Genomic DNA, 27,892 nt, shown 5'->3' with positions numbered 1-27,892 from the left:
TGTTAATTAAGTTAAAACACGTTGGCGGGCTAGATGGTTTGAATACATAATAGAATGTGTAAGCGCGATTGAACGAGGATGTAAAAAGAAACACACACAGAGACAGCGCTGTCTCTTTGTGTCTGTTTATATGTCCTTGTTCAGTCGCGCTTACACATTATATCATTGTTAATTTAGTTAGTAAGTGAATGTCTACAAGTTTATACGGCCGATATCCTTACTTTGTATAGCTATCTACTAATTTGCTATCGCAATTGGTGCTTCGCCTTTAGGGCGAAACTGCGACTTTTTTGAAGAGGAAATGATGGTCAAAGTATTTTTTAATTTCGCGCATAAGCCCCACGGCCAGTACGTCACGTGACGTCACGGATTGCAACGTATTCTTTCGCATACTGGCCCTTGTGGCTCACTAAAAGTTCTTGAATCTTTTGAAGTTCAGCCTTGGGCTCTTTTAGAATACGATATAGTAAAGTTGTACCAATAAAAGCAGACTAGGAGCAAGCAGCCGGCGTGAAAATCCATGAAATCACGGCAAGCTGGTGCGGGAATTTCAAGGTGCCGTCGCCCCCTGTTTTTCGTTTTAACGCGAGAGAATTAAGGAGCCCGTGTCGCAGAAAATCCGGAGCCTGGAGTCGGACGTCGCCTCGGCAAAAAGAATTTCAAAGCAAATTCCGAACCGCGCATACACAACCACTTCTCTACCACCAAAGTTGCTCATACCTTGTCTTTCATTCTTTACAAAGTTAGTCCTCGGAATTTTGAGAACGGCAAGGCACAAACAAAGGTACTGGAAAAAAACACCGACCGCGTATCTCATTTCTGTTAGCTCTTCTCAGAGTGAAATATTAAAAGTGCGAAACAATAATAGGAGATCGACCCACGCAAGAGGCCACGTTTCTACCAGAAAGCTCGCCTTCGTGCATAGCGTTCGCAGCCAGCGTTTCCCAGTAAACGTTACGGTTACATACGCGGCAGTTGCCGGAAAGAGTGAAAATCAGTAAGGGGTCTTTGAACGATATCGCATTCCACTCTTAAAGGGCCCCTCACCAGGTCTGGCCATCTTGAGCTGACAAGCGCAGAGCATACATTGTCTACAGTCTACACATCCGGAACTCTGCACCGAAAACAGATATCACAATTCTGTAAATGCATCCGTTAGAGTGGACAAATTTGGTATATGAACTTACAGCTTACATGAATTCCTAACTATGTTTATAAGGGTTTGGCAAACGTCCTACTTACAAGTAAGTGGCATACTTACCAGAGGGGTTTAAATACATCAATTTTGTCCACTTTAGATGCATTATTAGGCGTAGATTACAAAATTGTAGTATCGTTTTTCATTGCTGAGTTACAGAGTTGTAAATATGAGTGTCGTTCTATGAAATTGCAATTTTCAATAACTTTTAGCACTAATCGACTGCTAGATAAAAAATCTACTTGTTACAGTCACTAGATTTTAAATGTAACAAACCTAATCAAATTTGGTGCAGTGGTTGCCGAAATACATTATTATGTAGTATTAAGATATGAGCCCCAGAGCTGAAGCTTCCTCTTCAGAGATGAAAGGCATCAAGACCACGGACTTCCATAATTTTTGTTTTCTTTAATGCAGAATGTTAGAGAGTGCCTCTGAGCAAAAATTTCAAAAATATAATTAATTTACAATCATTCTTCCTTTCTCCTTTGTATTGTGGGGATGCTCGACTATCACGCGTCCCCTGAGGTTGTTCCCAGCAAGGCACTCGTGTCTCCTGTAACCCGGCTTCTCCGCGTAGCTAAGCCCCGGCGGCGGCCGGTGTGGTTGCAGCATATTACAAGAGATGGCGCGAGTGTTGCGCTGCTAACGCCATCTGACGGCGGGGTTACTGGGGTGCGAAAGGGAGTAGGCTCGTCCTCTTTGGCTTGGGATCGGCCAGCTCCGTGGACGTTTCGCGCGCTCGCCCACCGTTCGCGCGATTTTCCTGCGAAAGGCCTAGGAGCAGGACACCGGAATTAACAAACACGATCGTTCGAACACGCTACCTTTCGCGTGACCGTACACGTGAACGATTAGGCGTTGGTGTCATCATGCGGTGTGAACATATATTCGCTGTCTATCACGTCGCGGTGAGTCTGACGTCCTCGATTTGGCACGCGCCCATCGGCACATTCTATGTGTAGTAATTCGGCTAGCAGGCATTAGTGTAAGAAAGGTGCAATAAATGCCCTTTTGATTGTTCGCACTACTGTGTTGTTCCTTTGTCCCAAGGGCACGCTTGAGACCCCACAGTATGCATGTATGAGTGAATGAGTAAAACTTTGAACAGATGGCTGTCTGGCCTATGGATAGGTAAAAAAAACTATTAGCGGCCTTGCAGTCTGGCTTCATATGCAAAGTGTCACAGTGTGCCAGACTTCAGCCTGAGCGGCCGGCTTAATCTCATCCATACTGCAGATTGCGGGCCCTCTGTGCTTATCTTTCCAAGGCAAGGGCATTCCCATAGCAAGTGGTGCAGACTGGGGCGCGCTCCCATGTTATGTCCTACAAGTGACATCAAGCACGGTGGAGGAAAGTGCTTCATCTTGTGGAAGCACATACTCCTCGGCGCTGTTTCTGACGTTCCGTTTAATCCTAGCGGTGGTCCTTCACCCCAGGCCAGGACATCCTGCGTGAGGGCTGCTTCCGTACTGGCTTTGTGGACCGTGACCAGAGCACTGCGAGGGTGTGTCTTGGGCAGAGGGTGGGTGTTGTGTTGCCTTCAGGCACTGTTTTTTTTTTTGCCTCTAATTTGCCTTGACCTCGTAGATCTTTCAGTTCTATGAAAGTTCCATGAAAATTGTATGTAGGCTCTGCGAAAGAAATTGTATAATTTGATCACAAACGCTTATAAAATAATTATCGCCAGCTTATAAAAAATAAGCTGGCGATAAGGACATTGTCCATTGCAGCAGGTGAGCGGGAGTGTGGCAGCTTGCTCACTGCGTCATGGGTCGCGCCGTTGCCGACAATGCCCACGACCCAGTCCACGCACACCTTAGCCCCGTGCAATAGATGAAGATCCCACGTAGCTTGCTTTATATGGTATACCCAAGTACCAACACATGCGGGTCTTGAAAAAGGTTTCAAGGCCTCCAGCGAGTCAGCAATTATATTGTCCGGCCATTATAAGCGCTGTCATTGTTCGTCTCCTTCAGTCTCTGCAAGGCGAAGCTGAAAGGTGAGTTCATTACTACTCTCACAGCAACAAAATGGCGAGTTGCATCGTGGATGACGTTAAGTCTTCATTGGTGGCTCTTCTTGGTGTCGAAACACCACATTCTCGCTTATGTCCCCTCTCTAGGGGAGTACGGTAGCGCGATTAAAAGACGGGACAAAAGAAGACACATAGGGACACACACTAACACACACACACACACCAACAAGCCCACATTGCAACCCTCGTGCCCACTCGAGAAACCCACTGCCAAAAGTCGGGACACAGAGTTCCATGCGGCGTCGGTGAATGCCGTGTCCTCTGTATCGTCCGCTCTTATGGCAGTAGCCGCCCTGTGAGATGGGTGGTTGTCCTTGCATTGGTGGCGGGTTACTGGTTTGGTGACCCGCAACTGCACATCGTCCCACGGTGCGTTCCTTGGTGGGAAGTCATGCGTTTCATTAGTTTGGCCTGTCTTTTCCCCTCCGAGTTGAAGAAGGAGGCGTCCTACACGGGTGAAACAACAGCACCGCTTGTGTCTGGCCCTTCAATGCGCTATGATGTCTCTGAGCGGTGGGAGCCCCGAATAGCGGTGGAGCTTCTCAATTCTGGTGCGGCGAGGAAACCCTGTCACTACTCGTAAGCTTTCATGGGGAAATCTCTGAAGATTTTCTTCTTGTGCCTTGTTGAGGTCGCAACAAGCTGCGCCATAGCAAGCATACGATATGAGGACAGTCGTGACTAGTGTACGTGCTGTTTGTGTACCTGCCCTACCACTTCGATGAGCTTGTATGCGTGTTTATTGCTGTTATGTGTTGTCCCCGAGGGACAGATAATTTTCGTGTTAAGTTCTCATTACTCTTCCAACGTGAAAATTGTACGTAGGCTCTGCGAAAGAAATTGTATAATTTGACCACGGACGCTTGTAAAATAATTCCTGACAGAGGCCGCTCGGGCCGGAACGTCAACTGTTTTTCAATCTGACAAATTTGCGTAGCCCTTTTGCTGCAGCAAAAGGACCACGAAAATTCGTTGAAGCTGGCGAACAGACGCAAAGACACGAAGGACATCATAGAAAGATCTGCTAGCGCACGTGCTTGTGGTCTACATAATATTACCTCATTCGTCTCTTGTTTGGCACTAAACGATAAAAATAGCACAGTACATGGAAAATAAAAAACTACATATAGGTTCTATTATAAGCAATTATAAGTACGAGTTCCGTCTCGTTCGGAAAGACTTCTCCGGTGCTTGAGACAGGCAGCCGAGAAAGTGAACTGTCTGGTGTAGCACCTTCCATACGCGACTAGTGAATTCGCGGTAAGCGCTGAAAGTTTTTTTGTTATTTTCTTATTTCATTTTTTCCACACTACTTTTAAGTGCTCTTCAAGTTAGCCGACAATATATCGTGTATCTAGCCGCGTTCAGGGCCGCTTGCATACGGGAGACTCCGAAACCACGAGGTTAGAACCATTGAGAGACAGAGAGCAAATGATCAATGAAAGGTACGGAGGTTAACCAGGACTGAGCCCGATTGGCTACTCTACACTGGGGAAACCAAAAGGGGACGGAAAGAGTAAAGGAAGAAGAGAACCACTGAGAAATACTATGCCGTGCCACCTGCCGCGATCAGCGAAATCCGTGTACAGCGGATAATCTAAGCATGTTTTCAGGCATTTGAGAAATACTAAATTGACTTAAACTGACTCTACCGACATACCTCGCGCTGACTTTCTAGTGAGAGCCCCTCCCCCCTCCATCCCCAACAATTTTTTTTGTAGCGCTAAAGGAAGAAAAAAAGTGATGAGAAGGTTTGCAGCATCACGCAAACAACAACAAAACATAACGTAACGAAAACAGTTGCAAAGTTCAAATACAGATTTTCATCAAGTAAAAAAGAAAAAGTAGTAGTTTCGGTCCATTTATTTCTTCTACATTTGCACTTATGTTCGTTTTCGCGGGTTTCCGTTAGTACTCCTGTAGATCACAAGCATGCATTCGCAACGGTGAAAGGTCGTTGGTACGCCTGTATGGTTTGCCTAGCCGAGTTCACGGCCGCCTGCACACGTCAGATTCCGGAACTACAAGGCCAGAACCGTTTAGAAATCGTTCTATATTGATGGTGGTGGTGGTGGTGTGATTAATTGTAGCAACAGGCGGGTTTAGCCTGGCGATCAAGGCCGGCAATTGCTCCGCCCGAGCGTCTCGCACAATGCCGCTGAAGGGTTTCACCATATGTCCATCAAACCAGTCTCTCTTAAAAAATCGATAAGGAGACGTGAAGTTTCTTTGCGGGCTATAACTGATCCCTCGCGAAATATAAGGTGTTGCAGGCGCGCATGCGGAAGGTCCTTTTTTTTTGCAGATTCTTCAGGAGAGCGTCCCTTTCATCTTGGAATTGCTGGCAGGACCACAAAAAGTGCTCGATGTCTCCTGTCTCGTTGCATGCCGTACAGTTGGGAGAATTGATTCGTCCCGTCTTAAATAACCAGGCCGGTGTATTAGCAGATCCTGTCCTTATTCGATATAGAAGTGAGGCTTCCTCTCGGTGCAATCTCTTCGTTACGCAGGGCATATGCGGTGGAACCCAAAGCGACGCAAAGTGATTTCGAATGTCAGATTTTCGCAATTGATTACTCTTTGGAGCCTTGATTTTGGGAGGATGATAGAGCGCTGCGTATGCAAGCGCATCAGCTTTTTCGTTTCCTGAGATACCAATGTGGGAAGGAATCCACTGAAACTTTACTGTGACGCCTTTGTTGAGTTCTTTCACGATGACTAGTGATTTGCGTGGGAACTTAAGGGATGACAGACCACGGTATATTTGTTGTAACGCGGCCTTTGAGTCCGTAAGGACAACCACATTCTGCGGAGGCAGAGTCTTTAGTTTGCGCAGAGCAGAAGCTATTGCTACGCCTTCCACAACTGTCGACGAGGCTATACTGTCCAGACGGCCAGACCACGTATATCTTAGAGAGGGAATATAGGATGCAGCTGCGCAGCGGTCTTCGTCTGCCTTGACAGAGCCATCTGTGTATACTTGTAGGTGATTCGGGTAAGTCGTGTTCAGGTGTTCCAGGACTGACTTGGCTTCTGCAGATGGAATGCAGCTCTTTGACTGCAATCGTGGTACGCTTAAGTTGCATGTGATGTCCTCGAATGTCCAGGGTGGTTCTATCCTTTTCCTCTGTCTCGAGCAGCGCAATCCTAATACGCGAAGCGTGTTCATTGCTGCATAAAAATGTGAGCGCGGCCTGTTACCTATACGTCGTAAGAGGGCTCTACCGGGCGTAGACTCACTCAATCGTAGTAGCTGGATCAGGAGAGCCTGGGAAGCCTGAAGTCGTAGAGGGCGTGACTCAGCTTAGTAGAGCACTTTCTTGTTTGACGCTGGCTGAAGGACTCCAAGGCAAAGTTGGATACCTTTTCTGTGGATTGCTTCTAAGCGCTCGTATTGGCTGTCTGAGGGTGACATCAGTGGTAGCTGATACAGGATCCAACTGGTAACCAACGCTGTATGTAGCCGTAGCATCGACGTCGAGTGGTTGCCCCAGCGTGTGCCAGCGACTCGCTTGAGCACATGTAGCCTGGGTGACGATGACGTCACAACGTGGTCAACACCGCGGCGCCAGAGTAGCCTGTGGTCTAAGGTAACAAAAAGAAATCGGACGTTGGTGACTTGTCGAATCTGGTATCCGTCCAAATTCAGCTTCAAGCGTGTAGATTTTCTTTTCACTCTAGGAAATAGTACGAATGATGATTTCTCTGCTGATAGCGATAATCCAATCGTTGCCAAGTGGCCCTGAATGGCTTTTACTGCTCACTGGGCTATTCGTGCGAGGCGGCGATGCTGGTAGCCGGAGACCCATATGCAGATGTCATCGGCATATATAGATATCTTCACTGGTGTTCGATGGTTCAGTACTCTTGGGAGGCTACTCACGGCAATGTTAAATAATAAGGGAGATAAAACACTCCCCTGTGGCACACTGCGAAATATACGTATTTCATCGCTCAAAGTGTCGCCAGGACGAACTCTGGTGCGACGATCATTGAGGAACGTATATATGAAGTGCAATAGATGACCCGTGACGCCTATAACTTGTAACTGGCTGATGATGGCTCTTTGAGACACGTAGTCATGAGCCTTGGAAACATCCATGAAAACAGCAAGTGTCGACAGGCCGTCCGCACTGTAATGTTCTATGTGGCTTAGCAGGTCCAGCACATTGTCTTGAGCGCTTAGACGCTGCCGAAACCTAGTCATACACGATGGTAGTTTGCGACCCTGCTCGACATACCAAGTGAGTCTTGTGCTCGCCATCTTCTCCATTAGCTTCGCTGCACAAGAGGTCAGCGATACCGGTCTGTATGAGTCCAGAGCTGCAGGATTCTTTCCAGGCTTCAGAACCGGTACCACCCATGCTACCTTCCATAAATGTGGTATATCCCCACTGGCCCACACTTGGTTAAAAAATGCCAGCAAATCACGTCGTCTTTCAACCGGTAGGTTAGTCAGCATCTGATTACTGATCAGGTCAGGTCCCACCACACAGCGACGTCGGAGGCTGCTCATAGCTAGTTCCAACTCTCTGATTGTGAAAAGAGCATCCATTAGAGACGACGATAGCGGCGGAGGCGGGTTGGTTGTGCCGGCTGACCTGCCGGAAGAGTATATTTCAGCAAAGGCAATCGCAAGACAAGCGAGCGTCTTGCCTAACTTCAATGCTAGGGCTTCAAATGGCTTGTTTGGTCGAAAGTTTCCAGCAAGGTTATTAACGACCCACCATATCCTTGGAACTGGCGTGAAAGACCGATAGGCTTGCACAAAATGATGCCCATTGATCTCTTCTTAGTTTCCTTGCATAACGTCGGATCACTGCGTTAATCCTGTTATTATAGTCTTCATTGGTGGGTCGCCCTTCGTCCTCATCAGCCTCCGTTCCGCTCTTCTACGGGCAGCGCATAGATTTTTTAGCTTTAGATCCGGAGCGGGGAAGTGGTCGGATAGCTTCAGCTCAGCGGAAGCTAATCTCTTGCTACGTAGCATGTCCGCAAACAGGTCTCCAGATGATTCGCTTAGGCCGTCCCTGTACGTATCCCAGTGCGTCACAGGACAGGATCTTCGGCCGTTGGTTCTATATCCAGCAATGTTAACGAAGACGGGAAAATGATCACTGCCCATTCTATCTTTACTCGTCGTTGACGATGCGAGGATGTCCGCTGAGTGTAACTTCAAGTCAATGACACTGTAAGAGGCCGGTGGTCGAAAAAACGTTGGCTGTTTGTCATTTGCCACGCAGAGTCCCTCGGTGTTTAAAGCGCTAACAATTTGCTTTCCACGTGCATCAATCGCCTTGTCGCCCCAGAGTGCATGGTGCGCGTTAAAGTCCCCACATATAATCCTCGGAGCTGGGCAGCGGCTGCAGAGGTCTCTTATAATTTCTCCCATCGATACCTTCAGGCGAGAGCTCACATATACAGAAGCCACGTTGAGGCTTCGGTTTCCCAGCCGCACTTGTACAGCAGTGACTTCCAAAGCACGGCTGCAAAGGTCTTGAACTGGTAGAACGCAATGTGGTATTTCACGTCTTACATATAGCATGGCGCTTCCGTTCGGAAATGTCGGAATACTTTGGTTTCCATGTGCGACATAACTAGCAATTGATCTGGAACTTGGAAGACCAGCCTCGGACAGGGCCAATAATGGCACAGGCATGCTGCGTAAGAAAAGCGACAGTTCAGGTAAATGGCATGCGAGACCCGCACAGTTCAATTGCATAACAAGTGGCACCTGTGAGCGAGCTGGTGAACATTGTGTCCTGACCGCATCCATATTGCTAGGTGCTTTAAGAAGAGGCAGAGCTTAGAATCACTGACTCGAGAGCCATGACTACTTCGAGCATGTCCTTCATCGAGCTCGCCGGCATCTTCTCTATGTGTGATCGCAAGGCCTTGAAGAGAGCACGTAGCACCTGCTGACAGTCCTCTTGTGGTGTTTTTTCATCGCAACGCGACTAGGGTCGCTGCAGTGCAGACACATAATTTCGCTGTTCCGGTTGTTCAGCAGTCTTCTCGTCTACGGGGCCTCTGTTCATTGATTCGACTGCTTTAGCCGGTCCGCTGCGCGATGGCACCACTGTGTCCTGGATTCCTGGAGAAGGCTTCAGGCTTGGAAAATCAGTTTCACTCTTTGAGCTCCATTTGATTTCGTCTGACTCTCTGCGACTCACCGTCTTTTTTTTTTTTTCGTCATATTTTTCTCATCCTTTTCTGTTGGCCCCAAGATAAACGTTTTCTTTCGCTTTATTGCCGCTGCTCGCGTAGGACACTTGCCATAACTAGCTGGATGACCACCACTACAGTTTGCACATAGAAAGTTCTCGCTGCGCGCGCACGTTTTGAAATCATGCGGTCCTCCACATCTCTTACACCGCTGTTCACCACGGCAGTACTCAGCCACACATGTCCATAGCGTTGACACTTGAAGCAACGAGGCGGTGTCTCAACGTAGTCAATGGTCTCGTGTCTTGTGAAGCCCAAGTTGATCTTCTCTGGACGGTCTGTATTTGGAGCAAACGTAAGAACCACGGAGCTGGTTCGCCTGGACTCCCAATCGGATTCGGAAATTTGAACGCGTCGCGTGGCCCTCCTTGCGTGGCAAACACCTTGTGGCTTTAGGTATACCAACAGTTCCTCCTCAGTGTACCACTTCGGTACTCCTCTAATAATGCACGTGTTTTGCAGGTACGAATTGGGCACTCGTGCTGAGATTGCAGTCCCTGAGAAAAGAATTCACATGCTCTTCTGTCTGTACATCTAGAAGCAGGGCTCCTTGAGCAGTAAATCGGCTCCCAACTGGCGATGCGCCGACAATTTTTTCAATTTCCGTAGATAGAACAATGGGATTTACTTTATTCAGGTCGGCTCCTTCTGTGGCAGGGGTAATAATCACTGGGATTCCGACGGTCCTTTTCTTGCGGTGACGAACAAGCCTGAAGCCTTCATCATCCAGATCTGTGATGTCAGCTATGTCACAGTCATCAATAAGCGTAGACTCGTCGTCTGTTTCTGTAGCCTCGTATCGCTTACAGTCACGGTTGCTCTCAGGGTCAGTCGGTGGCCTCTGGCCCGGTGTCAGGTCGGGCGTAGTCATGACGGAGCTCTCGCCGCTACCAGATCGGACTCTTCTGCAGGCTCCTATAGAAGCGACGGGAAGCGAAGGCCCCCCCGGCCTCCGATAGGGAAGGTATCTTGGCGAGTCGTCCGACGTCTTCGAAAAATCTATTTGACAAAACGCCGAAAACATGCAAAAACACTAGGGAGCGAGACAGCAGTGCGACTGTGCCCGTTTTATATTGAGTTACCAAACGCGATCAGGAAAACACATCTATCGTGGATAAATCAGTTCTTAGGCACGTAAGACTTACGAAATGGGTTGCAGAAATTTTCGAAGCGCACTGCCGATAAGTGCCTACTGAGATGCCCCCCTTTTGTGTTCGAAGCGAGCGCATCGTGCACGTTATTATTATTTTAAACGCGAGTAGTGGTATGAGCTCTGTGTTGCAGAGAACCTGGTGGCGGAGTCTTCCGATTCGTTCGGGGGCGAACGTTTCCACGTATATATACGTATGTGCATGTGCGGGTGTCCGTTTGTACTCCTGTAGATCACGATCATGTATTCGCAACTGCTAAATTGCATGTATTGCAAGTGCGGCGGCAAAAGAGATGTCAATAGGTTTCCCGCGCGAAGTGTACAAGCAGTGCCTAACTGGTCGCAGACGCTTCCACTGTAGCCTAAAGGAGGCGTCGTATAAGCGCTTTCTAACCATAGAGCAAGGCCGCTTCCAAGGTCCCCTATTTTACGTGCGGCTCAGAACTATTGTTTGGCGGCCCGTCTCGCCACTGAAGATTTGCCTTTGAGCGAAAGTCTCTGTCAATGCACCCTCCTCACATCCGACGTCTCAGTCTTGCGCGGCGCATCAGTACCTGGGCGTCAGCGAAGAGGCCCTTGCGGAACTCCTCGCCGACCAGTTCGCGCCGGCTGTACCACGCACTACAGCCATCCTGCCGGTAGGACAGCCTTCCTTCAGCCTGCCTAGCTGCCTGCACAACCATCACCCGGGGTGGACATCGAGCCAGGTTACTGCTATATGCCAGGACCCACTGACACTGCACGAACTCCAAGTGGCCCTGAAGAGGGGGAAGCGCCGCAGCGCACCAGGAGCCGACGGAGTGACGACCCAAATGCTCCGCAACCTGGCCGCCAGCGAGCAGCAGCGCCTGCTCGACTGCTACAATGACATCTGGCGGTCAAGGCAGGTGCCGGAGTCATGGCGCACAGCCATCGTGGCCCCCATCCTGAAGGCCGGAAAGCCGGCGGGAAACGTGAGCTCCTACCGGCCGGTCTCCCTCACTTCCGCCGCCTGCAAGGTGATGGAGGCCATTGCTTTGGTCCGACTGGACTGGGTGGCCCGTGCCCGTGGCTTCCTGGCCGACGAGCAGACGGGGTTCCGGCGGCGCCGGTGCACCGCGGACTCCATCGCGGATGTGGTCTCCACGCTGGAAGAGGCCAAGGCCTGCGGTGACGCCGTGCTCCTGGTGCTTATCGATATCAAGGGGGCCTTCGATGGCCTGCCCCACCCAGTCGTTCAGCAGGCCCTGGACCTACTTGGCATCAACGGGAATCTGCGGCGGTTCATCTCGTCGTTCCTGGAGGAACGCACCGTCAGGGTACGAGTGGGCCGATCGAGGAGCTCCCCTCGGCCAGTGGCAGCGGGCGTCCCACAAGGGTCAGTGGTGAGCCCCTTCCTGTTCAACCTGGCCCTGGCCCGGCTTCCTGCTGCCCTGCCGATCGACCCCGACTATCCGGTGAGCGCCTCCATCTACGCGGACGACATCGCCCTGTGGGTGCGAAGCCCACCACACAACCACCGCAGCGCACGCTCGGCCCTGCAAAGAGCTCTCGACACCGCCGCTGCTTACCTGAGCAGCATTGGCCTTGCCATCTCGGCAAAGAAGACGGAGGCCATGCTGCTCCACCCAAGAGCAGCCGCCCGCCGCACAGCACCCCGGCTGCACCTGGAAGGCGTCCAGCTACCCTGGAGCACTGCAGTGACGTACCTGGGGCTGCGCATTGATCACCGACTGTCCTGGCTGCCTGCTGTCAAGATCCTGCATGTGCAGGTCCTCCGGGTCCGCAAGGCAGTCTCCCAGCTTCTTGCCCGAGGACAGGGCTGTACCACTGGGTGGGCACTGCGGCTGTACGATGCAGCAGCTACCTCACGCCTGCGGTACGCCCTCCCACTCTTGGCACTACCACCTGCCCGTCTCAAGAAGCTGGAGCTGCAGCATCGGGCCACGATTAGGCTCTGCCTGGGCGCTCCCCGCAGCTCCCAAGTCGCTGCAACCTTGGCCGAGGCGGGAGCATGGCCCCTGTCACTCCTCCTCCTGCAGCAGGGGCTACGCCATGTTGACCGCCTCCACCATGGACCAGACGGCAGTGCCCTGCTCTGCCGACTGCGCTCGCGGCCCCATTCACAGATGGGCAGACTCTGTGGGCTGTACGAGGAGGTGATAGGGAGGCCTCCAGCGAACAACGCACAGCTGCCTCCTCCCCAGAGACCACCCATACCCCTCACCACAGAGCTGCCCGGCGTTTCCAAACGGCGCTCCCCGACTTGTGCCCTTCAACAGACGGCTGCCTCCCTCCTGCATGAGGACCACGGAGGAAACCTGCAGATCTACGTTGACGGCTCGGTGATGCCAGACACAGGCTCGTCGACTGCGGCCTGCGTGGTGCCCGCTTTGCGGAAGAGCAAGCAGTGTCGCCTCCCCGACCATGCGACGTCAACAGCGGCAGAGGTAGCAGGCCTTCACCTGGCTGTGGACTTACTCGCAGAGGAGCTGCCGGTGACCCCAGTGACCATCTACTGCGACTCCAAGGCGGCACTTCTCAGCCTGCAGAGGCCAGAAAGGGCCAGCCTCGGGGTTGCCCTGCTCTCGACAAGGCTGATGGCGCTCCAGGAGGCGGGCTGCTCAGTGTCCCTGCACTGGCTTCCAGCCCACGTAGGGATACCGGGCAACGAGGAAGCAGATGCACTGGCAAAGCGTGCCCACCACTGCGTGGTCCCGCCCAGCCTGGCTGTGACAGCCAATGATTTCACAAGCCACAGGCTTCGGCGCCATCTGCTGGCCTGCCATCCGGACAAGCGGACGTCCTTGGGCCGCCCTCCGCGACCACTTCCACAGCGCGGCCTCGCACGCAGGGAGACCTCCCTCCTTCTGCGACTGAGGATTGGCTGCTGCTGGACGGGTGCTCGCCGCCACCGTCATGGCCTCATCGCCTCTCCAGCCTGTGCCTCCTGTGGGGAGCCCGAGACCCTGGAGCACCTCCTGCTGGCCTGCCCTGCTTACCTACAGCAGCGTGACCGTCTCCTGCAGGAGTTCCGACGCCTGGGGTTCCTTCTGCACGGCAGGAAGACATCCTCTTCCCTGGTCGTAGCGAGCTACCAGCCCTCCTAAGTGTCGTCGAGTACCTCGACTCGTCGGGGCTCTCGGCGAGACTCTAGGATTTTCTGCAAAGACGGATAGCCTCACGGCTATCCAAACCACTACAGGCAACTCGACCTGCCCCAATCATCTGGCTCCTGCTGGATCACCGCCCCCTGGCCTTTCACCCGATCACCACTCCTACCGGACCCAATAGGCCCTTCCTGCCGGACTCCTCAGCCGCTGCCCATGGCGTCACTTTAACCCTCTACTCTCCTATCTCCTTTGCTCCCACTCTCCCCCCCCCCCCACCCCTGCTGACGCTGAGCCGTGCTCCCGCAAGGGCTGCAGAAAACAGCGTCAACCTTTCCTTCTCCCTTCAAGAACCACTTCTCTCAGTACCAGTTCCGTCTCGTTCGGAAAGACTTCCCCGATGCATCAGACAGGCAGCCGAGACCGTGAACTTTTTGGTGTACCTCCCTACATAGGCGACTAGTGAATTCGCGGTAAGCGCTGAAAGTATCTTTTTTTCATTTTCTTATTTAATTTTTTTTTCACACTACTTTAAAGTGCTGTTCAAATACGCCGAAAATATATCGTGTATCTAGCCGCGTTCATGGCCGCTTGCGTACGGGAGACTCCGAAACCGCGATGTTGGAACCATTGAGAAATACTATGCCGTCCCACCTGCCGCGATCAGCGAAACCCTTGTACTGCGGATAAATTAAGCATGTTTTCAGGCATTTGAGATATACTAAATTGACTTAAACTGACTCTACTGACATGCCTCGTGCTGACTTTCTAAAGAGAGCCCCCCCCCCCCCCCAACCCCACCCCCCAAAAAAAATTGTAGCGCTAAAGAAAGAGAAAAAAGTGATGAGAAGGTTTGCAGTATCACGCAACAATAGGAAAAAATAACGTAATGACAACAGTTGCAGAGTTCAAATACACATTTTCATCAAGTAAAAAAAAGTTGTAGTTTCCGTCCATTTACTTCTACATTTGCACTTATATTCGTTTTCGCGGGTTTCCATTTGTGCTCCTGCAGATCACGAGAATGCATTCGCAACGGTGAAAGGTCGTCGTCACGCCTGTATGGATTGCCTAGCCGTGTTCACGGCCACCTGCACACGTCAGATTCCGGAACTTCAAAGCCAGAATTGTTTAGAAATCGTTCTATACTGAGTTACCCATCGTGATCAGGAAAACACATCTATCGCGGATAAATCAAAGAAGTTTTAAGGCACGTAGGGCCCTCTGTGCTGTACTTGTCGGCGATAAGGTAGCCTCGCCGCCTACGAGGTTATCTGACTGAGCTACGCCGAATGCTCGGTTGCCATAGTCGGAAGTTCGAATCCTTTTATAAGTTTTTTTTTTTTAATTTGACGATGGTGAGCTTGAAATTCCCCTCCTCCAGTGCACATCTGCAAGCTTGGAGTGAGGCCCGACACCGATAACAGATGCCGAGAGCGAGTGGGGCTATACTAATCCAGGTACAACCAAATTAGGAAGGCCCACTAAGCTTCACCAAAGCCACTCCCTCACCAGAACAGGAATTGGCCTCCCTGGTGCAGTATTCGGCCACTACCTCCTGAATGATTCCTACAATGAACCCATGCCACTCAATCCCCAGCAGCTGCGGAGCACCCGACCAAGGTGGCGGTCAGGCTCGTAATGCAGCAGAGGGTGCTAAGAATCTCTGGGTCCGGACAGGCCGCCAATGGAAATTGACCCTGTCAACCTTCCAGGGTATTTACGTAAGCGGTCTGTACTCCTTGATTACGCAATGCCTCTATGACTGCTGCTGTCTCTACTGAATCAAATGCTTTTTTTTTTTTGTAATCTATGAAAGCCATATAGAGAGGCTTATTGTACTCTGCGGATTTCTCGATAACCTGATTAATGACATGGATTTGCTCCATTGTAGAATATCCCTTCCTGAAGCCAGCCTGTTCCCTTGGTTGGCTAAAGTCCAGTGTTGCCCTTATTCTATTGGAGATTATTTTGGTAAATATTTTATATAATACTGGGAGTAAGCTAATCGGCTTATAATTTTTCAGTTATTTAACGTCTCCCTTTTTGTGGATTAGTATAATGTTTGCATTCTTCCAGTTTTCTGGGACCCTTGCAGTCGATAGGCACTTCGTATAGAGAACCGCCAGTTTTCCTAGCAGTATGTCTCCTCCATCTTTGATTAAATCGACTGTTATTCCGTCCTCTCCTGCCGCTTTTCCCCGTTTCATGCCTTGCAAGGTCCTTCTGACCTCATCTCTAGCTATAGGAGGAGTTTCTGTATACTATTCATTATTGTTTCGAATAGAGTACTCCTGAGTCCTCTGGTTACTGTACAGGTAGGTCAGTATAGAATTCTTCCGCTGCTTTTATTCAACCTTCGAGATCGCTGATGATACTACCCTGCTTATCTTTCAGTGCATACATCTTGGTTTGCCCTATGCCAAGTCTCCTTCTGACTGATGATGATGATGATGATGATGTCCTTGGTGAGATTGGCGCTTACCCACTCGCGGGGATTGGCCAAGAGTCGGGCAGACTTTGCTTATGTGTTCAGAAAATGGAGGTAAAAATCTAAAATTTTGTTACATGAATTTAGGCGAGGGAAAATCGAAACGGTTCAGTAGATTGTCATGCTACGTAGAGAAAGAGAAAATAATTATCTATAATATATCAATGAGGCAATAGAGGAGGAATGAATAGAATAATACGGTCATCAATGAAATCGGTTTGATTCAATAATAAATTTTTCTAAGGCGAAGCAAACATTCCTGTGTGAGTGCCCAAGCACAGACGCTCCGAAAGACAGTAGTACCGGAGTGTTCAATGGCAGGCCAAGCTGTCGCACTGTAATTTCTAACGCCATTTTTCTCATGGAGGAGAAACGCCGGCATTCCAGTAGGTAGCGCTCAATCGTCTCTAATGCATTGCAAAAATGGCACAGTGGGGATATTGCCAGACCAGATCAGTGCATGTAAAAATTTAGAGATGGGACTCGACAACGTAGTCTCGTTAATGTAACTTCCGTTTGTCTTGTTTTGCAAAAACTTCCTGCTCCAAGGGAATCGTAAGTGGCGTAGTTCCAAGGATGATTTGAGGTTCGATTGAGATGTTAAAAGGATGTATCTTCTGAACCTGGCGGACGTGATAAAGCCCATCGTTGGAAGAAGGGGAAGCACTGGGCCGCTGATAGAAGCCTTGGCCAAGCTGTCTGCCGCCTCATTCATAAATATGCCTTTGTGCCCAGGTACCCATATTAATCGTAAACTTCTCAAATGACTTGGAGCCAGTGAGTACAAAGTTTTCAATATGTGTGTCTCGCCGGGAGCAGTAAGTGAGGTGCACAGCGACAAAGAATCTGTGATAATTACCGCCGTTGACCTGAAAGATTGTAGCTTTCGTAAAGCTAGGACAACAGCTAGGAATTCCGCTAGGTATATTGGAGTGAAGTCGGGAAGCCGAATAGAAAAAGACCAGTCCAATGATGATGAGAAGATTCCAACTCCTGCCTTTTCTTCACTCTGCGAAGCATCCGTTGCTATAATTACGTTAGTGTGGAGTTGATTCAAGTGATCCTGGAGTAAGCCGTTAAGAATATGCGAGGGAAGCTGCTTTGCATTATTTGGGTATAGGTCATCATAAGTAATAACTAGTGAATTTGAGATGCTGTTTTCCGGGATTATATCATTTATATTTACGTCTAACGGATTCAATAACGATTGCGATACAATGACTTGTGGCGTGTGAAACCGTGGCCATCTGACTCCAAAAAATTGGACTCGTTGTTTGATGAAGATGGACTGGGATCTTCTTAGTGGGGATTCATAGAGCCTTATAAATGTTTGAACGGTAAGTATTTTAAATCTCATTTCAAGGGAAGGTAATCGTGCTTCCTTGTAGAGCACAGCGTTGGCTACAAACTTTGGTAGCCCCAGACATAAGCGAAGCGCTTCCCGTTCCAGCAAAACTAGTGGGCGTAGCTTGTAAGCCGCGGCGCCGGAGAATAACACACAACCGAACTCTAGTATAGGTCGAATATACATGCGGTAAATCATTATGAGTGTGTCTCTGCGCATGCCCCATCGATAATTACTTATCCTTCGTAATATCCCCATTGCACGAGAAGCTTTTGAAGTTATATGTTCAATATGCTGACGCCAATAAAGATTAATTAATTATGGGGTTTAACGTGCCAAAACCACTTTCTGATTATGAGGCACGCCGTAGTGGAGGACTCCGGAAATTTCGACCACCTGGGGATCTTTAACGTGCACCTAAATCTAAGTACACGGGTGTTTTCGCATTTCGCCCCCATCGAAATGCGGCCGCCGTGGCCGGGATTCGATCCCGCGACCTCGTGCTCAGCAGCCCAACACCATAGCCACTGAGCAACCACGGCGGGTACGCCAATCAAGATTACCATCATAAATAATTCCAAGGTACTTGACCTTTTCCACTTGTGGGACTGATTTCAGGCTGCGTCCATTTTTTACGACTTCTTCATTCTTTCTCACGTCATAATTTCTAATATCGCTTATTTTCGCTTTGTTGATCAGTTTTGACAGTTCCGCGAATTCTATCTTATCTCTTGAGTTGGACACTTTCATTTTTGTCGTTGCTTTATTAGGTCCTTTGTTACTTGGGAGCATAGAGTTTCTCACTATATTACCTAGCAGGAAATCTGGCGCTGCTGCGCTGTGGTATGCATGGGAATGCCAGTATATTGTGATTTCGGATTGGCATCGTTCTCGGAGAGCCAGGCAAACACCATTCCGTCTGTCACAATGATTCATTTTCTACTAAAACAGCACGTAAATAGGTGTCTTAGCTTTATTATTACACAAAAACATGTTTTGTTAACTGTGAGAACTTGTTATTGCATGTACAATTATATGATACGTAAGAAGTATCAGCGGGCCGCTAAAGTTGAAGGACAGACGACAAGATTCGCGCTCGCTTTGAAACAGTTTGTCGTCTGTTCCTGCTTTTCTTAGCGTGGTCATGCACTGTAGGTGAGTAAAGATGTAATATGCGTGAATGGAAACATTTTATGAAGATTTTACTTTAAGAACGCGTTATTTGTGTAGCCATATCCACGTTTTAGACGAAGCCTCTTACAACACCAGCCAACACAAGCCTCGCAGACACATACACCGTCATTCCCATGACAGCACAGTGCCCCTTAAGAAACTCCCATAGACGGTGGCGCCAGATTTCCCTCTAGATGTTATAGTGAGAAACTCTATGCTTGGGAGAGCTTGCCTACTGGTTGCCTTGGTGCCTTGCCTCCCACTTCAATTGCTCCCTCTGAAACCAGCTTCGTTACGGTTCCATTCATTACCTCTATGTCATCATCATCATCTCTCTGTTGTAACGCTGCATGTTTGTTTGCAAGTACCAGCCTAAATTTGTCTGCTTTTACCCTGGCTGCCTCTAAGCTGACCTGTTTTTTCTTGACCAATGTTACTCTTTCTCTGTTCAAATTGAGATGAATCCCGGCCTCACTAACCTATGATCACTGCACTTTACCCTACCTATCACTTCTACATCCTGGACTATGCTGGGATCGACAGAAAGTGTGAAACCAATTTCATTTAATGTTTCACCATTATGGCGTTTCCAGGTCCACTTTCTGTTGCTACGTTTCCTGAAAAGGGTGTTCATTATTTTCAGCTTATTCCTTTCTGCGAATTCTATCAGCATCTTTCCTCTAGCGTTTCAAGAATCGACACCGTAGTTGCCAATTGCCTGTTCACCCGCCTTCTTTTTCCCCTCTTTTGCATTGAAGTCACCCATTACTACTGTATACAGAGTTTGCTCTTTTCTCATCGCTAATTCAACATCTTCATAAAACTGATCTACTTCCTCATCGTCGTGGCTGGATGTTGGAGCGTTGGCTTGTACTGCCTTTAATCTATACCTCTTATTAAGTTTGATTACAAATACTGCTACCCTTGCGTTAATGCTGTACAATTCGTCAATGTTGCCCGCTATGTACTTAGGTTCCTTAGGTTCAGAGGTTCCACAGCTACCTTAATTCTACACAAGAAAAGCAGGAAGATACCTCTAAAGAAATGGGTCAGACAAGGAGACACAATCTCTCCAATGCTATTTACTGCGTGCTTGGAAGAAGCATTCAAGCTATTAAACTGGGAAGGCTTAGGAGTAAGGATCGAAAGCGAATACCTCAGCAACCTTCGGTTTGCCGATGATATAGTTCTATTCAGCAACACTGCAGACGAGTTATAACAAATGATTGACGACCTTAACAGAGAGATTGTAAGAGTGGGGTTGAAGATTAATATGCAGAAAACAAAAGATAATTATAAATAGCCGGGCAAGGGAACCAGAGTTCAAGACGGCCAGTCAGCCTCTAGAGTCTGTGAAGGAGTATGTTTACCTATATCGGATACAACTTTAGAAAAAAGGGGGCGTTTACTCCTCCAAGGCGGAGGCACACGAGCACCCACCAATGGGCGCGCACTCTGGACTAACGTCATCAGCCGGACGGCGGGTGAGCCCGCCGACGGAGAAGATGGCAGCCCGCGCTTCGAACTGGGCGAGGTCGTGTCAGCTGTGTGCTTCAGCCCCTCGTCAGAGTGAATTCCAGAATTGTTTGTGATGGTCTGTCATGCCGGAAATATTACTACGAGCTTACGACGCGGAATTTGTGCCGCCTGCCTTTATTCTGAGCCGTGATCCGGCGAAGGAACATTGCAGCGAGCATCGCTGGCGCTGCGCTACGCTTTGCCTGAAAACAGGATCCCACGGCGACCGCTACGAACACCCATCCTGCGTGTTTGTTCCATGTTGTTTTATTTCGCTCCCGAGTGACGATACGACGAGAAAAGTTTTCCAAAGACTGGTGCTTACTGTTAGCGGCGGGTGTGTTCGTGTACTGTGTCGCTGCGTTTTTCGTCGGACGGGGTGATTATGTTATGGAGCGAAACCATTCTCTGGAGAAATCAGAAAAGTGTGCGCGCATGAAACAAACCTACGAGTGTCTCAACAGAAAATATTTGCAAAAAAAGCCTTCAACGCAAAGATTTGTCACCGTCAACTTAGCGTGAACGATCATTGTCAGCAGTGAGATAGCCGAGCGTTTAGCGACGGTGATCGAGCGTTGTGTAGCACCGTCGATTGCTTACTTTCCACCAGTGCTCACTGCACGCGCTAGCTGTAGAATGCGTGATGTGAAATTGTGAAAACAAAACCAAAAAAATATAAATCTTATGTTATTTAAAACCAAGAGTACTTATTTAAAACGATGAATGAAGCATTTTTGTACCTTCCTGCCTCGACCGTATTCTCGCCCCAGGTTTGTAATGGTTGCGATAAATGCATTGTTTTATATAAGTACTTTTTCAATAGCAACTGATTCATTTTAAGCTTAGAAAACGAGTGTAGATACGCCGTGTACATGTAAACCAGCGCAAAAGCCATGCAGAGCTGCTCTTTCTACTTTTGTCACTTGCAATGAAGCGAAAGAGCAGACGACGGGCAGCGTTGTAGAAGGCACGGGGTTATTTTTCTGTCGCTATCCGGCATGTCCTGTAGTACATGAGAGCTCTACTAAACCAGTCATCAAAATACAGAAGTCTTTATTTATACCGAGAATTACGCGTTTCAGAAGCACGATTTTTCGAGCGGGACTATTTTAGTCGCGGAGGCAATCGGCTGTCGCGCTTCGGTCATCTGGGCGGGGCCTCCCCTTTTTTCTAAAGTTGTATCCGACTATAGGTCAATTAATCACAAGGAACCCTGATCATGAGAAGGAAATTCATAGAAGAATAAAAATGGGTTGGATCGCATACGGCAGACATTGTCAGCTCCTGACTGAAAGCTTATCATTATCATTGAAAAGAAAAGTGTACAATCACTGCATTTTACCAGAGCTGACATATGAGGCAGAGACTTGGAGACTGACAAAGAAGCTTGAGAACAAGTTAAGGACCGCACAAAGAGCGATGGAACGAAGATTGCTAGGCATAACTTTAAGAGACGGAAAGAGAGCGGCTTGGATCGGAGAGTATACGGGTATAGCCGATATTCTAATTGACATTAAGAGAAAAAAACGGAGCTGGGCAGGTAATGTAATGCGCCAGTTGGATAACCGTTAGACCATTAGAGTCACAGAATGGATACCAAGAGAGGGGAAATGCAGTCGAGGACGGCAGAAGACAAAGTGGAGCGATGAAATTAGGAAATTCGCGGGCTCTATATATAGAACCGGCTGGCGCAGGACAGGGGTAATTGGAGATCGCAGGGGGCCTTCGTCCTACAGTGTACATAAAACAGGATGATGATGATGATGATGATGATGATGATGATCTCAATCCTGTATTCGCAATTAAAGAGCTCCACGAAATACTGTTGTTTATTGTGCTCATGCACTTGTAACATGCTTACAAGAAGCAAACAAATATAAAGCTTACCACTTCTTGTTGCTGGGCTACTTGGTTCATACTTTTATGACAGAAAATGCGCGAAACCTTATGAAGAAACGACCGGATAGGAAAGAATGTCATCGCAACGAAGTTTATTCAGAGAGGACAGGTACACTTTTAAAAGTAGGTGCCGGCATGCGCAGGCACACTTGCCCATTATAATCAGGCCAGATAACAATGAAAATGAAATTTCCAAAATACACATGATTATGCTAATATGCACTCGAAGAATGGACGTTCATTGATGCTCAGGGTCACAGACCTATCGCCGACATCCCCCCCCCCCCCCTTTCCTGTCCGGTTGTTTCTTCATATGGTTTCGCGTCTTAATTTTCCGTCATAATAAATATAAAGTCCAAGGCATTCATAACAAAACCACATGCGCGCAATAAAAACACGTGCATTCAACACGCAGTTGCGTTATCGTTGTGCCCATCAACAATTTAAGATATCGTTTTTGACAGCAGTTGCGAATAAATGCTTACGATTTAAAAGAAAATTATAGGCTCCTCTGTTTTGGGAGCGTTGGCAATGAAAATAGATTAGATTGGACTGTCTCAACGTGTAAGCAAGCGCTAGTCCGTCCTTACTGTGCACATTTCGTAGCTCACCCATATTTCGCAGAATTATCATGTAATGTACTCCACAAAAAATTCGGCAGAACCCATCTCACAATGACTGTGAACGGTAATGCGTTTAGCACTGAATCAGTATAGCGATACAAGGTATTGCAACCGTCGAAACGGGTTATGTATGAGGCGTGTACTGCAGCGGGAATCCTCTTTCGCGCTTTTCTAGGAATAATCAGTGCCATCTAGCGGCCCGCCGCGAAACCTGCATGCGGTCTCCGAAATTCATGGCGCGCCGGTGCATGCGAACGCTGAGAAACGCGACATGCAGCAGCCAAGCTCCCCTCTCGCACTTCTTTCTGGACACGTTTCGCCATCTAGTGGCACTAGCGAGAAGCCCACGTGTGGCCTCCGAGACGACAACCGCCGCGCGCAGGTACGTGCGAATGCTGGGAATTCTTCCCTCGCTTGCCGCACAACCAGTGGTACATACACAGTGACTCGTTGGCGATAGGTTCATTGAAGAGTACCACCTACCCAGTGAATTAATGGCGCAGCTCGCTAAAGCATTGGCATGAAAGACGTTAATTGAAAAGTGGCACGTACCCAGTGCATTTATGGCGCAGCCTGCTAAAGCGCCGGGTTGCTGTTCTTGAGGAAACCGTGTGACGTGGGCTCCATTTCCCTCAGCATCGGAGAAATTTAAAGGATATTCGTCATTAACGCGGTACACACCTGCTGGCACATAACGAGTGACCCAAGTTGATATCAAAGAGGTTCACTGAAGACTGGTACAGACCGATTGGCATATACCCACCCAGTGCTCCTAGTCGGCGTAAAATAGTTTCATTGAAGAGCAGTACACACACATACCGCATCTACAGCGATCCATGTCGGCGTAATATAGGTTCGCTGAAGAGAGGCACGTATGTACTATTATGAGCAATATGAAAGGGAACACAGGAACGCGTAGAAAACACCCTCAGATACGCAGCGGCCACCGTCGGAAACAAAGTGGAAAGGGGGACGCTGTTCTAAAAACAGTTCGCACTCCCACCGTGCGTCTGCAAAGTGCGGAACTTCGCATCGCCAGCAGACAGTGATAACACTGTTCGATATTGCGTCACTGGTAACCTTTTGCGTCGAATCGTTACAAAAGGTAGCACTGTTCCTGACTTCGATATTGATTTGTGGTAAATCTTGTAAATCTGGAAAAAATTGTCTCTAAGGGTGAGTTCAAAATAAGTTTATTGGCGCTTGCAGAATATTAAAAAGATATTGAAGCAAATGAAATAAGGCAATAGCGTCATCGCAGCTTATCCTCGTCCTTTGTTTTGTTCGTTGGCCTAATAACGCGTCATGCCACCGTCGACTTGAACGACGGCCTCCATTCTTTGGGGCAGAGAAGCGTAGAGAGCCTCGATGAATGCGGTATCACGCTGAAGGCGCTTCCACTCATGTTCTATTGCTTCCCATAGTTGGTCGGAGTTCGCCAATTCTAGTGAGCTCTTCGAAAGGTTCACTTTCATACAGCCCCAAACGTGCTCTATAATGTTCATGTCGGCACCCTTCGCGCACCACTGAAGTTGCATTACCCCTCGCTCTTCCAAAAGGCGCGCCACGTCCTTCGATGTGTGAACGGTAGGGGAGACAATTGAGTCCTGCTGGAAAAAATAACACCCATCCGGGTGCGGCCCGTTCAACACATAGGGGATCATCTGGTGCTCGAGCAGAGTGCAATACGCAGCACTGGTGAACCTCCCATCAATTTTCACCCGTGGGCCTAGGCCTTCGTAGGAAATCGCCCCCCAGACGTTCACAGACACGCGTCCGCTGGCGGCCACCTCCTGGATATCCTGCGGACTAAAGCGTGTGTTTTCGGTCCGCCACACACTTTCGTTGGTCCCAGCGGCTCGAGAACGTGGACTCATCAGAGAAAACTACATACTTCCACTCACGCTCACTCCAGCTGCGGTGTTCAGTAGCGAACCTCAGGCGATCTGCTTTGTTGGCTGCGGTGAGCAGAGGTTTCTGTGCGGCGATGCGACTTCGCAGTCCTGCTTCTCTAAGCCTTCGTCGTACCGTGCTGTCGCTCAAGTTGTCCAATCCAAGAGCACCTCGAACGTCCTTTGCTCTTTGGAATGATTTGTCGCTGACGGCAGCCACGATGCAAAGGTCTTGGTCGTTCGTTGTTGATCGGGGTCGTCTGCGGTGCGGAGCATCGTTTATGCGTCCTTCGTCTCGGTAAGCCTGGATAATCCGGTTGACCGTTTTCAATGGGCGGCCTGTCACGAGAGCAATATTGATCTGCGTATACCCTCTTTTAGCCATTTCTATTATATCTTCCCGCTTTTTAAGAGGCACTCGAGGCATCTTGAGGCTACAAAATCAGAGTTGACTGCTCTGCATGGGCCACTGCAGTGTGCGACGTGAATTTTTCTGAACTAACTTCGTGCAACAAAGTCGCACGAGAGACAGTTTATCAATGTTCTTTTTTTTTAATTTTTCTTTATTCTATTCCTCTGTCGTCATTGGTTCAATCGTCGCCGCTGTTCGAGGTGCCACTGACAACCGGGTGCGTCGATTCAAATAAAGAATCGGTTTGAAATACAGGGCAAACTTGGTCTCGGAGTACTATCAAGCGGTTGCGCGAAGAAAAAAAGAGAATGAAAGAAAAGAGAGTGAATCGGTGTAAGTCACTGGCGACGATTACCGTTTTATCGGCTGTCAGACGATCCATGACGTAAGCACCTAAGCTTTGTAGAAATGCCAGCGTGGTGGGAGTGCCAACAGTTAGTGGAAGAGCGCCCTCCTTTCCCCCTTTGTTTTTCACAGCGCCATCCGCGTATCGCTCCGAGTCTGTTTCGAGGCTGTTTGCCACGCGTTCCTGTGTTCCCTTTTATATTGCTCATGACAGTACACACTGCCACATACTCAGTGACTCAAGTTGGTCAGATCGTTGGTTTCGAACCCTGTTCAATTCGACCACGGACTACACAGTGACCCAGCTGGGCGCTAAAAGAATGTCGCTACTTTACACAACACCACAGAATAGGAGGTGTTGCTTTACTCCTCCTTATGGTGCCTACATGCTGTCGCTCTCCCCACTCCGTGCAGGATGGGGACAATCACAGTGACCGCGATTACGTCTCTCGCTCCTCCCTACGACGCGCACAGCCGGTTTAAAAGCAAATACCTTTCTTTTGCTTTTTAGGCCGTTCTCCTGGTAGATACGAAGGTGGTCGGTGAACCACCGCCGATACAAAGGCGCCGACAATAGGCGCGGGCTCCCATGCAACCGAGTGACCGAGTCGCAGGGTACGTTCATCGCCGAACGCAAACAAGAGCTCTCCGAGACGCATGTGAGCTTTGGGGCGTCTGAAAGTGTAGATGTTGCGGTGGAGCAGTAAGCAGAACAGCCCTATTCTCCTCCTGCCAGCATCTCTCCCTGTGGCGGCTGCGAGAGAGGGCTCTGCCGGATAGGAGGATGGCAGTCGCCATCCACTCGCGCCGCTGGAGACAACACACATGACGCATCGACTTAAAGGTATACCCACCTATACTACCGGTACACATGTGCTGATTAACGGCTCTGTTCTCTAGAGAATTAAGCGCAATGAAACAGCGAGCGCTACCTAAATATCCTCACTGTGTAACTAATATACGCCATCCAGCGCATCAATATTTTAATAAAGCGAATAGCTTTCTGGAAGCGTTCGGCTATTCACTCACATTGACAATAATCGTCATGGTTTCCGCAATTTTTTTTCGTAACCAAAGGCTTTCCGCGTGAAAAAGAGCTGTGTTAATAAGTGTGTCAGCGCTCACTCAGTTTCCAGGTTCACAATTTGATCTAGCTAGCTGTCACACTCTGAATCATGTTATCGCGATTAATCACAAGCCTCGACAGACGTATGGTCAGTCGGCCACTCTGTAAAAACTTTATAGTAGAAAGCTGCTTAAATTTATCTTACCAGCTAGGATACATGCCACCTTCTGATCATATATTTAGGTCACGAAATAAGCGGTTTTTCTTGTTTAAGAAGGCAAATGATCACTCGTTACAGATTAAAGTGAGATGTGAGATGCCAGACTGTGTTCAGTGTAAATGTATCTTGCGATTTTCTATGCGGCATCAAAATTAGCATATTACTTGAAGCTTTTTAGGGCCGTTGTAAATGGGACTGAGTTATAGACGAGTCGCTAATGTCGGAAACGTTACGCATTTTGGCAATACCTTTATGTTTGCAGTCATTAGACCTTGTAACGGCAGCAGCATCGGCGTCGTATGAGAGTTACGTAGACGCTCGCGTCTACACGAGGCACGAGAGGCTCGCACGCTCTGGCACGGGCTAACGTTCCAAAAGGGTATTAAAAAAAGAATGCTACGCTAAGAGATCGAGTGTCGGTTTTTCTTCTCCTGCGAGAGCCCGAGACTTTACCGGTCTACGTGGTCGCTCGTCGCCAGTTTAGTGACCGCGGACGTGATACTGCCATACGCTCCTGTGGTAGAGCTAGACGACCATGGACCAGACCAACGCTACGAGAGCTCAAGGCCAGAACCCTTCCGAGGAACGCGGTGAGCCCTCCTGTTCGGCCATCGCTGTTCCCCTCCCACAGTACTGGGACCAGCATCCTTCGGCGTGGTTTCTTCAGGCCGAATCGCAATTTCAAGTCGCTGTATCCGCTCTCAAGCCTCAAAGTTTCATTACGCCGTTGCAGCGCTCCCACCCGCCGCCATTGACGAAGTAGCAGACTTGTTGAACTCTCCATTGTCTACCGCCGCCTACGACGATCTCAAGGCAGCCCTGCTACAGCGCACGTACAGCAGCTTCACAGCGTTCTCGCATCCAGCAGCTTCTGTCCGCTGAGGAACTCGGCGACCGACGCCCTATAGTCAACTTCTTCGCCGAATCAGGCAGCTACTCGGAAACAACCCGAGGTCCATTGACAACGCGCTGTTGTGCGAATTGTTTTTGCAACGACTCCCGGCTAACGTGCAGATGGTCCTGGCGACAGCCTCTACCATTGACCTTACCGGACTTGCCGCTTTGGCCGACAAAGTCATGGAAGTAGCCACCCCAACCATCGCAGCCAGGGCATCGTCTCCGGGTGACAATACAACCACCCTGCAAACTCTTCCCTGCTCTTCCGCAGTGCAATCTCCGCTCGACTCCTTGTGTGAGCGCCTGGAACG

The 27,892-nt window shown here is 49.1% G+C and overlaps 1 protein-coding gene across 1 annotated transcript; it reads left to right on the top strand.

The window, feature by feature from the left end:
- The first annotated feature begins 1,699 nt into the window (after positions 1–1,699).
- LOC126543208 (uncharacterized) lies at positions 1,700–27,566 on the top strand. The gene is made up of 4 exons (XM_050190344.2): positions 1,700–1,798; positions 2,619–2,723; positions 11,145–13,542; positions 27,418–27,566. The coding sequence occupies exons 1-4, from the start codon at positions 1,700–1,702 to the stop codon at positions 27,564–27,566; spliced, it is 2,751 nt and encodes a 916-aa protein (XP_050046301.2).
- The last annotated feature ends 326 nt before the right edge of the window (positions 27,567–27,892 follow it).

The sequence above is a fragment of the Dermacentor andersoni genome, chromosome 1, assembly GCF_023375885.2.
Source record: "Dermacentor andersoni chromosome 1, qqDerAnde1_hic_scaffold, whole genome shotgun sequence".
NCBI classification, from domain to species: domain Eukaryota; kingdom Metazoa; phylum Arthropoda; class Arachnida; order Ixodida; family Ixodidae; genus Dermacentor; species Dermacentor andersoni.
The sequence above is the reverse complement of the archived record's forward strand: the minus strand, read 5'-3'. Positions and strand labels throughout refer to the sequence as shown.

Bases quoted from the DNA above. Each gene is read 5' to 3' on its own strand.
- LOC126543208 (XM_050190344.2), top strand. From the start codon at position 1,700: ATGCTCGACTATCACGCGTCCCCTGAGGTTGTTCCCAGCAAGGCACTC. The intron at 1,799-2,618 runs GTGTGGTTGCAG...GTTTAATCCTAG, and splicing joins CTAAGCCCCGGCGGCGGCCG to CGGTGGTCCTTCACCCCAGG. The intron at 2,724-11,144 runs GTGGGTGTTGTG...CCGACGTCTCAG, and splicing joins GGGTGTGTCTTGGGCAGAGG to TCTTGCGCGGCGCATCAGTA.